This window comes from Oncorhynchus clarkii, chromosome 20 (genome assembly GCF_045791955.1).
Source record: "Oncorhynchus clarkii lewisi isolate Uvic-CL-2024 chromosome 20, UVic_Ocla_1.0, whole genome shotgun sequence".
Lineage (NCBI taxonomy): Eukaryota > Metazoa > Chordata > Actinopteri > Salmoniformes > Salmonidae > Oncorhynchus > Oncorhynchus clarkii.
This window is the reverse complement of record NC_092166.1, coordinates 40,119,173-40,129,998: the sequence shown is the minus strand read 5'-3', so window position 1 is coordinate 40,129,998 and position 10,826 is coordinate 40,119,173. Positions and strand designations below refer to the sequence as shown.

The 10,826-nt window shown below is 42.4% G+C and overlaps 1 protein-coding gene across 2 annotated transcripts in view; it reads left to right on the top strand.

Annotated features, from left to right (window-relative positions):
• The first annotated feature begins 1,034 nt into the window (after positions 1–1,034).
• The window catches only part of LOC139376351 (YEATS domain-containing protein 2-like), a 73,050-nt gene continuing 63,258 nt past the window's right edge, over positions 1,035–10,826 (top strand). The window contains exons 1-6 of one of the 2 annotated variants that reach the window (XM_071118786.1): positions 1,035–1,313; positions 2,146–2,251; positions 2,420–2,517; positions 6,669–6,761; positions 6,857–7,090; positions 7,371–7,504. In XM_071118786.1, coding sequence (XP_070974887.1) covers positions 2,152–2,251; positions 2,420–2,517; positions 6,669–6,761; positions 6,857–7,090; positions 7,371–7,504 — 659 coding nt within the window. In that variant the 5' untranslated portion in view covers positions 1,035–1,313; positions 2,146–2,151. The remainder of the gene's footprint in view (positions 1,314–2,145; positions 2,252–2,419; positions 2,518–6,668; positions 6,762–6,856; positions 7,091–7,370; positions 7,505–10,826) is intronic. The other variant, XM_071118787.1, reaches the window with a different exon arrangement.

Sequence of the window (10,826 nt, the reverse complement as noted above, 5' to 3'; positions counted from 1 at the left end):
TGCGTCATCTGTGGATCGGTTGGGGAGGTGTGAAGTGCAATAGAGATTGCGTCATCTGTGGATTGGTTGGGGCAGTGTGAAGTGCAATAGAGATTGCGTCATCTGTGGATCGGTTGGGGCAGTGTGCGAATTGGAGTGGGTCCAGGGTATCTAAGATGATGGTGTTGATGTGTGTCATGACCAGCCTTTCAAAGCACTTCCTAATTACAGATCACAGATAATCATTTAGGCAGGTTACCTTGGAGTTATTGGGAACAAGGACAATAGTGGCAGTTTGAAACATGCCGGGATTACAGATTATTATTATTTAAGATAAGCATACCACTATTGCCCAGGATTCAATTCCTTTTATTTTTATTCTAATGTTGAGGCATTACATCAAAACCCCAGACATTTTTCTCAGATTATATAGCAATAAACCCACACGGATTTCATACTGGAGAATAAAAACTGTGTCTCAAAGGTTTATGAAGATCAATTTGTATCTATGACATCTTTACAATTAATTTGACTGTGTGATCTAATAAATTCAGTCTGTGATGCAGACATTTGGCACCAGTTTGCGATTCTTCTCACATCTCATCTCACCCACATGCACTGTTATGAACCTATGGATTTATATGTGGTGATTCCATTTCAGGGCATATTTATACAATATTGTTAGGGTTACTGTACCAAACAGATGTGGCACAAGCCAGATTGTTTTCTATTTTATAAACAAATAAGTCAAGTAGGATATGGTCTTGGCATTAGAAACCCTTGGCCACTGTATAGTGTGTTTACAAACTATTTGAAGTGGGTAAAGCTGACTGCAGTCTTTTGAGGGAAAGCAAAGGGCCAAAAAGAAAAGTAAAGATGTTTCAATAACTTCTTGATTGTGTGTGATGTGTTTTATGACATTAGTTACATTATTTCCCTATTTCTTCAGTTTGAAGTTAAATTATTATAAGGATACTTACTGTACAGTGTAAGGCAGGTCACTGTATTCAGTGCAGTCTGGATTATGATTCTGTTTTCTAGTGCCCCCCTCTGGTTCATCGCAGGAATCGCAAGGCCCATCTGTTTGCAGGCGAATGCCATGGGGCTAGCTCGAGACTCTACAAACCAAGCAAAACATTAACAAACATAGATAGCTAGCTTTGAATGAAAACTCACTTTATATAGCAACGTCCGCAGAAAAGTAATTATTAAACTACAGAAGCGGGCGTATCGGCTTGCTTGCAAACAGAATCACAACACACGTTCAGCTAGCTAGTTAGCCTGCTAGCAACTTTCTCCAGCACGCCTCCCAGTTCCTGCACCACGAGCGTGAGGTAGGGTAAACTGTCGAACATTGGGGTATGTTGTGTGAGTGGGTAAATTATTCCAATATAATGTTATCGTAATGGGTAAATGTACCATAGATGACTGCATTGTCAAGTTTGGTAGCAAAGTGTTTTCACAAATCACTGGTGTACCACGAAACAATGCTAGCTAGCTGCTCGCTAATAACGTCGTTACTGTAGTTCAAAGGCCTTTCTAGACATCAGGGTCGAGTAGCAGAGTGATCCGACTTGCTCCATGTTATGCTAGCTAGCATTTAGCACCTGCATAGCTATGCTTAATGCTACATTTTTGCATAGATCCCAGTTAGATGGCTGGCTAGCTAGTTAGCTAGCTAACTAGCTAGATATATGCTACATTAGAACATCTAGCTAGCCACTGTACATATAATTTAGAAAAGGAAAAAATCCAAAACCATTCAATAGAATGCCATGTTTTGTGGGGTTTGTTGTTGGAAACGGGCAATGTTTTTTATTTTCCGTTAGCACTTATTCCCCTTTTGACATATTATGCTAGCTAACATGCTAGGCTAGCAGGTGCAGTGATTTCATACATTATTGTTTGTGAACTGCACAAATACCATGTAGGGAATGTAATAAACTTATAACAAGCTAGGTTGTTATTTGATTACCTGGAATAATATTGAGAACTCAGCAATTGTTGCTGCTACAAGATAAAAAAAAAGCTTACTGCCAGCATCTTCTCCATTTTAGTTAGTGATAAATATATCTAGCATATATCATAGAGCAAGCAACAGGGACATGGTTACCAGAGCACAGCGGTTGAATTTACACATTGCCGTTGTCTATCTCTATCTCTCAGTCAATCATGTCAGGCATCAAGAGGAAGATTGAAGACAAGGACCCAGACTATGAAGACATCTCACAGGTTCAGGAGAACAAGCGACACAAAGTAGTGGAACAAAATGGTAAGACTGGAAGTTCTACCACACATGCTATTGTACTATTAAAGCCTTCCTGTACTTGTGAACTTAGGCTGTATGGACAATTACTGGTTCACAGTATCTTTAGGATGATGCTAACATGTGACCTAGCTCACTCTGTCTGCGTTTTCATACTTTTTTAAAACTTGCCAGCGAGGGAAGCTACGGTGCAGAAGATTGAGGCCATTATCAAAGACCAGTTCTCTTTGGAGATGAAGAACAAAGAACATGAGATCGAAGTGATCGGACAGGTAACTGTTAACTTCATCTACTGAATGAGTATCATGTCAGAACCATGAGGGTACAAAAGTACGAACACCTTAAATGCATGCAAAGACAAACACTCTGTTTTCATATTTATTACCTTTAATTGTGTGCAATTACAATGTACAATATAGAGCTGGGATGATAAACCAAAAATGACTGACACCGAAATCACCTTCACTTACCAAAGCATTTTGCTCAGTAATTTACGGTGATTGTGCTGTCCAACGTTCCTGTAGATTGTTCCACAACCATCATTTGGTCAACATTAATAGCCTGCTATGAAATGATCTGCCTGTCCCTGTTTTGGCTGCTGTGTGAGCAAGCCACTCTCTCTTCCTCTCCCCACTGTGCGCACAGAGGAGGAGGGAGAGATTCATTGGGAAAAATACATTTTTCAAGACAACTACTGTTCTAGTTAGAGTAGAGGCACAGCTTTCTGTGAGTATATCATGTACAGTTGAAGTCGGAAGTTTACATACACCTAAGCCAAATACATTTAAACTCAGTATTTCACAATTCCGGACATTTAATCCTAGTAAAAATTCCCTGTCTTAGGTCACTTAGGATCACCACTTTATTTTAAGAATGTGAAATGTCAGAATAATAGGAGAGAGAATGATTTATTTCAGCTGTTATTTATTTAATCACATTTCCAGTGGGTCAGAAGTTTACATACACTCAATTAGTATTTGGTAGCATTTCCTTTAAATGGTTTAACTTGGGTCAAATGTTTCGGGTAGCCTTCCACAAGCTTCCCACAATAAGTTGGGTGAATTTTGGCACATTCCTCCTGACAGAGCTGATGTCACTGAGTCAGGTTTGTAGGCCTCCTTGCTCGCACACGCTCTTTCAGTTCTGCCCACAAATTTTCTATAGGATTGAGGTCAGGGCTTTGTGATGGCCACTCCAATGCCTTGACTTTGTTGTCCTTAAGCAATTTTGGAAGTATGCTTTGGGTCATTGTCCATTTGGAAGACCCATTTGCGACCAAGCTTTAACTTCCATAACATAATTTTCCTACTTCATGATGCCATCTATTTTGTGACGTGCACCAGTCCCTCCTGCAGCAAAGCACCCCCACAACATGATGCTGCCACCCCCGTGCTTCACGGTTGGGATGGTGTTCTTAGGCTTGCAAGCCTCCCCCTTTTTCCTCCAAACATAACGATGGACATTATGGCCAAACAGTTCTATTTTTGTTTCATCAGACCAGAGGACATTTCTCCAAAAAGTACTATCTTTGTCCCCATGTGCAGTTGCAAACTGTAGTCTGGCTTTTTTATGCCGGTTTTGGAGCAGTGGCTTCTTCCTTGCTGAGCAGCCATTCAGGTTATGTCGATATAGAGTCGTTTTACTGTGGATATAGATACTTTTGTACCTGTTTCCTCCAGCATCTTCACAAGGTCCTTTTGCTGTTGTTTTGGGATTGATTTGCACGTTTCGCACCAAAGTACTTACATCTCTAGGAGACAGAACACGTCTCCTTCCTGAGCGGAATGACAGCTGTGTGGTCCCATGGTGTTTATACTTGCGTACTATTGTTTGTACAAATGAACGTGGTACCTTCAGGCGTTTGGAAATTGCTCCCAAGGATGAACCAGACTTGTGGAAGTCTACCATTTGTTTTCTGAGGTCTTGGCTGATTTCTTTTGATTTTCCCATGATGTCAAGCAAAGAGGCACTGAGGTTGAAGGTAGGCCTTGAAATACATCCACAGGTACACTTCCAATTGACTCAAATGATGTCAATTAGCCTATCAGAAGCTTCTAAAGCCATGATATCATTTTCTGGAATTTTCCAAGCTGTTTAAAGGCACAGTCAACTTAGTGCATGTAAACTTCTGACCCACTGGTATTGCGATACAGTGAATTATAAGTGAAATAACCTGTCTGTAAACAATTGTTGGAAAAATGACTTTTGTCATGCACAAAGTAGATGTCCTTACCAACTTGCCAAAACTATAGTTTGTTAACAAAACATTTGTGGAGTGGTTGAAAAACAAGTTTTAATGACTCCAACCTAAGTGTATGTAAACTTCTGACTTCAACTGTATTTCTCACCTGTTAATATTGAGTTCATGGTACTAGGTTTGGGCGATGTCAACCTTTGTCCTATCGTGATTATGTACCCTTAAAACATAGTGATATATAATAATATTTATGGTCATAATAATACATTAGACTTAAGTAGTATGTTTCAAGGACCCAACGTCACTTTACAATTTTAGAAATGAGAAAGAAAAAACTAAATAGGAGTCAAAACTAAACATGACTAAACAATACATGAATATAGAGAGGGGTGGGCTCAAAGAGGAGAAAGAGTGTGTTGTGTTAGTGTATGGGGAGGGTTGGGATTTGGATTTGGATATGAACCCGGTATGGGGTTAGGATAACATCCCGGTTTAGGGTAAGAGGTAAGGTAAGGGTTTGGTTAGGGTGCCGCTCAGTATGGAGGGGAAAGAGTGTGTTGTGTTAGTGTATGGGGAGGGTTGGGATTTGGATATGAACCCGGTATGGGGTTAGGATACCATCCCGGTTTAGGGTAAGATGTAGGGTAAGGGTTTGGTTAGGGTGCTGCTCAGTATGGAGGGGAAAGAGTGTGTTGTGTTAGTGTATGGGGAGGGTTGGGATTTGGATATGAACCCGGTATGGGGTTAGGATACCATCCCGGTTTAGGGTAAGATGTAGGGTAAGGGTTTGGTTAGGGTGCTGCAGTATGGTGAAGAGAGGAATGTATTTTTTGGGGGGGAGGATTAAGGGTATACGGTGCATTTGAAAAGTATTCAGACCCCTTTACTATTTCCACATTTTGTTACCTTACAGCCTTATTCTAAAATGGATTAAATCAAACATTTTCCTTATCAGTCTACACACAATACCCCATAATGACATGAAAAAACAGTTTTTTACATATTTGTTTTGCAAATCTATATAGCACATTTATTGAAATAGGCTACAGCAAATAGGAATAGGCAAATTACCCACAATGTCACTTGTGTGCGGCCCTGCTGTTCAAATCCAAATTGTCTTTGTAAACAACAGGTAGCCTAACAGTGAAATGCTCACTCACGGGCCATTCTCAACAATGCAGAGAGAAAAATATAGAAAATAATACACAATGAGTAACGATCATTTTACTATATGGACGGGGCACCAGTACTGACTTGATGTGTAAGACCCATATGGGTAGGGGTAAAGTGATACGCCCGCGGAGTGGAGCTGAGCAGAGCATGCCATTTGTTGGTAATAGGCCTACATCAATTAGCCTAGACCTAGTGCTTGAAAGTTTTTGTCAGACATTGTATTTATTGATAGCCATGTAAGCTAATTGGTTCATCTATCTAGCAACAATATCATATTTTGAGTAATCAACCTATCTAAAGAGTTCTCACTTCCTCAGGTGGTGAATAAAAGGTGTAGCCTAGGTCAATATGCACAAAGATGTCGGACAATTCATCTCCGCAGAGCCAGAAATAAGTTGGATCATTTTGGATCCTGTTTAGACAGGTTGCACATCCAAATATCAATCATGTTTTTCCTGGATATGTTAGATGCAATAGCTTACCTTTTGAGTCATAGGCTACCATCTCAGTTGTCTTACTTGGCACTGGAAAAATGTTGTCTAGACCCCTGCCGCTAATGCGCTAAGTAGTAACTGTCCATAAAAAAATAATAATAGTGTGTTGTATTTGTTGGTATCGAGCAAAATAGTTACATTTATTGCGATATGAATTTTTGTCCATATCTCCCAGCTCTAATACAATACTACTTTATTGTCCATATGTTACAGAGAACAATGGAAATGTGTCTTCTCCGTTCTTAACACCCTCAGACAGCACACATCACACATACAGTTGAGATGAGCACATGGTCAAGCTGCAGTGCAGCGCCCCTGGATGGAGAGCAGGTTGTGCAGTTAAGGGCCTTGCTCAAGGGCCCAACGCAGCAGCCATCCATTTGCCAGATCAATTCCACCCTTTTTCCAAGGCCCGGCCTAGGAATCAAACTGGCCACCTTTCGGCTACAGGTCCAACTCCTTAGCCGCTTGGCTACTTACATGCTATAGGAGAAAGGTTAATTACACGTTTATACTGCAGGAGAAAGTTTCAGTGTTGCTGTTCATTTGTCTGTTACAGCGTCTGAATGAGGCCAGGCGAATGATGGACAAGCTCAGAGCCTGTATCGTGGCCAATTACTATGCCAACGCTGGGGTGCCCAAGCTCCAAGAGGTAAGGTTGTTTTAAGTCAAATTTTTTATTTGTACCCACTTTGTATTCAACAACTATAAATCCTACAACTTCCTCTCCTTTCCTACGTTTACCAGCAGGCATCCAAGAGCGACCCGGCGGTGCTGAACCACCCGGCCATCAAGCGTTTCCTGGAGTCACCCTCCCGCTCCTCCTCCCCTCTCAACCAGGGCTCGGACGCCCACTCCCTGGGGCCCTCGGAGTCTGAGTCCCTGTCCCAACAGGGTGAGGGGCCGGATAGGGACGGGGAGGGGGCCTGGAGAGAGGACAGGGGCAGGCAGGAGCGCAGGCCGGGCCGCAACACAGGGAAGGTGAGTGGACTCTGGAGTCTGAAGTGGCTTCCTCTCCCCGTCTCCTTTCCTTCATCTGTATTGATCTGAAAACCCTATAAGCAAATTGCATTCACCCATCCTGTCTTTTCAGACCTATGCAGATGAGGCAAAGGAGCTGAAGAGAGGGAGCACTGTAGATTATTGAGACGCACCTTTGGGAAGGCAGTCATATGATGACCCTCGTGGTTATTACTGCAGAGGTAAAAGGCTTCTGATACACCCTCTAACATGAATACTATGACTGTCTCCTTTGTTGTAGGACACGTTTGGCATCCCGTCGTCAGGTGTGCTGTCGTCAGACGTGGGGGAGCAGAGGGTGCCCTACCACAATACAGGAGATGAGGCTTCCAGGCTCTACATAAAGAAGACCATCGTGGTGGGAAATGTCTCCAAGTACGTGAATGACGTTATCAATGAGTGTTTCACTTTTTTTACTCAGTAGAATCTGAGAGCTTTTCAGTGGTCCCATTCTTTTTTTTGACACAGTGAACTTTCTAAATCATTTCACAATGTTTCTAGTCCTTTGTGACAGATACAGGAAGACATGAACAACAGCAGTGTGTTGCAATCCCTTGTTATACAGTTGCAGGGTTGCAAACTCATCACTTTTAGGCAAAATGTTCAGTTTGGATGTCTAAATAGGTCATCCACATGAATCGTGTAGATCCGTAAAAAAGTGCGCAGACCCAAGACTGTATCGCCCATTGACCAATCAGAGAGACACGTGAACAGATTTTCTCCCGTGTGATCACTAAATATAATGGTGTATCTTTCTGATATCCCCGTTCATGACTGAGCACAGAATGCATCCCTACGCGGTCTACAAATACCAGTGTAGAGCGTGATGAGTGCTTCATCCAATATCAGGTGTAACAGCTGTGAGCAGCCATCCGCAGCCCCTAACCAGCCCTTACCCTACTCAGCTGCTTCTCTCAGTCCGTTCTTTCTGCACATCTCCATCAGTTTTAATGTTATTTAGCTGTGAGCAGCCATCCACATCCCCTAACCAGCCCTTAGTCTACTCAGCTGCTTCTCTCAGTCCGTTCTTTCTGCACATCTCTATCAGTTTTAATGTTATTTAGCTGTGAGCAGCCATCCACATCCCCTAACCAGCCCTTAGTCTACTCAGCTGCTTCTCTCAGTCTGTTCTTTCTGCACATCTCTATCAGTTTTAATGTTATTTAGCTGTGAGCAGCCATCCACATCCCCTAACCAGCCCTTACCCTACTCAGCTGCTTCTCTCAGTCCGTTCTTTCTGCTCATCTCCATCAGTTTTAATGTTATTTAGCTGTGAGCAGCCATCCACATCCCCTAACCAGCCCTTAGTCTACTCAGCTGCTTCTCTGTCTTTTCTTTCTGCTCATCTCCATCAGTTTTAATGTTGTTTAGCCGTGATGGCACGCTGCGGTGTACAGACAGCGTTTTCTGTTGTTACATTTGTTTTATTATTGGGGCGGCTCGCAGCACGAGGGAGGTGGATACGTACCTTTTACTTTCTCCTGTAGGAACAAGCAGGCCAGTCGGACTAGGCAGAATGCCACTGCCATAGAGGAAAAACAGTGACAGCCATGATTGCACCTTTACATCACTGAAAACCACAAGTTTCTAACCCAAACCAGCGGAGCTACCTTCTCCCCTTTCTACCGCCAATTGGCGCACATTTTATATAATTTTATAAACCCTGTCGCTGGCCGTTTTAAACTACTTGCTGGTCGCACGTTTTTGGTTTGATAGCAAACAACCTTGTTTAGTCATGTTACCTGGCTAGCTAGCTAACAACATGGTACCAATTGGCTATGCACAAATTTTGATGGCACAGGAAAAGCTGAAAAGGGATATGTAGCCAACTCAAGGACATGCTTCAAAGGTAGGATGCATATATATATGCCGTGTCAATGTAATTATAAGCTACATTTAAAAAAAAAATTATGTTCCTTAAATTCTGTTTGGTGCTTAAGTTTTGGGAGCATTGTGTGTGTGTGTGAGAGGGAATGAGAGAGTGGTGTGTGTGTGAGAGAGGAAGAGGGAGGGAGGGAGGGAGGGAGGGAGGGAGTGTGTGGCTATGTGTGTGAGTTGTCTGAAGAGTAGGCTAACAATGGTTTCATATAGGCCCAGTGTGTTTTCTCCTTACTGCCACAATGAAAATGCAGATCATTATGCGTTTATATTCCTCCTGCCCAATCACAGGTAGGCCTTTGGATGAAAGCATTTTATACAGTAAAATGCAGTAAAAAGTGTGAGGGGCATCGGCAAACCCTGTGGTATCAGGATACTACTCGCTTGGCCTGGTATCACATTGTTTGTAAAATGTTGGTATTGTCACCACCCGACTCTGAAAATAGGCACATTTTCAGTTTGCAGTTTACAGATTTTTTTGTGTGTGTCCATGTAGGCAAATAGTGTCACCTTTTTGGGCCCTCACCAGTTTGCATCCCTGCAGTTGAGTTTCTCAGTAGGCAGTCAGCACACCTTGTTTTTGTTCCCTCCCATCACAGTGAGCAGTTGGGTAACTGGGTGCCTGTCATGCAAGCCCAGACTTGATACAGAACTCCTGATCACTCACGTTTTCTCCCTGGATCACAAGCCTGTGTTTAGGGGTTACAGGGAGACACTCGACTAGAACACAACAAGTAGGCTATGACGTGTGTCATAACGGTGACATGAAACAGTAATTATTACTTATGTCTCTTGACTTAACTAAGTAGCTAGGCTCCCTATCTGTAAAAGCTTCATCATGTACTAGCACCTTGCTTTACTCTATGAAATGTATTTCAAATGTTAGCTATATACACTACTGTTTTAAAGTTTGGGGTCACTGTGAAATGTCCTTGTTTTTGAAAGAAAAGCCAATTTTTTATCAATTAAAATAACATCAAATTGATCAGAAATACATTGTACACATTGTTAATGTTGTAAGTGACTATTGTAGCTGGAAACGGCATATTTTCAATGGCATATCTACATAGGTGTACAGAGGCCCATTATCAGCAACCATCACACCTGTTTTCCATTGGCACGTTGTGTTAGCTAATCCAAGTTGATCATTTTTACACGGTGGTGTATATATGTATATATAAGTGCTAATTAAGTCTTTAAAGGTTTAAGTGCACTGTTGTTTTAATAAAAGCTGTTTTATTTTCACATATGCCGGCAGGGTTCCTGGTTGCACTTCATAGTATTTAGATGCATTTGCGAGTAAAATTGTTGCACTGTAGAGCCCTGACTGGATCGGTTCAGTGAAATGTGTTGTTTTACAGGGTCAGCCACAGTAGTAAGGCGTCACTGGAGAAAATGTGGGTTAATGCCTTGCTCAAGGGCACATCCATTGATTTTTCACCTTGTCGTCTCTGGTAATCGAACCATTGACTTTCCATTACTGGCCCAACGCTCTAACCGCGAGGCTACAGGCCGCCCAGGGAGAAGAGAGAACTCTGTCTGAGCTTCAGCTTGTCTTTCTATCTCCTCCTTTCCCCCCGCGCGGCAGCTCCCTCTCTTTGTCACTCTCTCCCCCCCTCCATCTGTCAACCGAGGTAAATAAACAGAACCGGGGCACTCGTGCACAGTGACCGACAGCTTTGCTAGACAGCCTTTCCTGCATACCTGTCTCTCTCTGATTCTTTCTTGCCCTCTTTGTTTTCTCATTGTTTTTTATTCTCTACTTTTCTCTCTTTCTCTCGCTCTTTCTCCCCTTATCTTTCCTTCTTCTTCCCCTTCT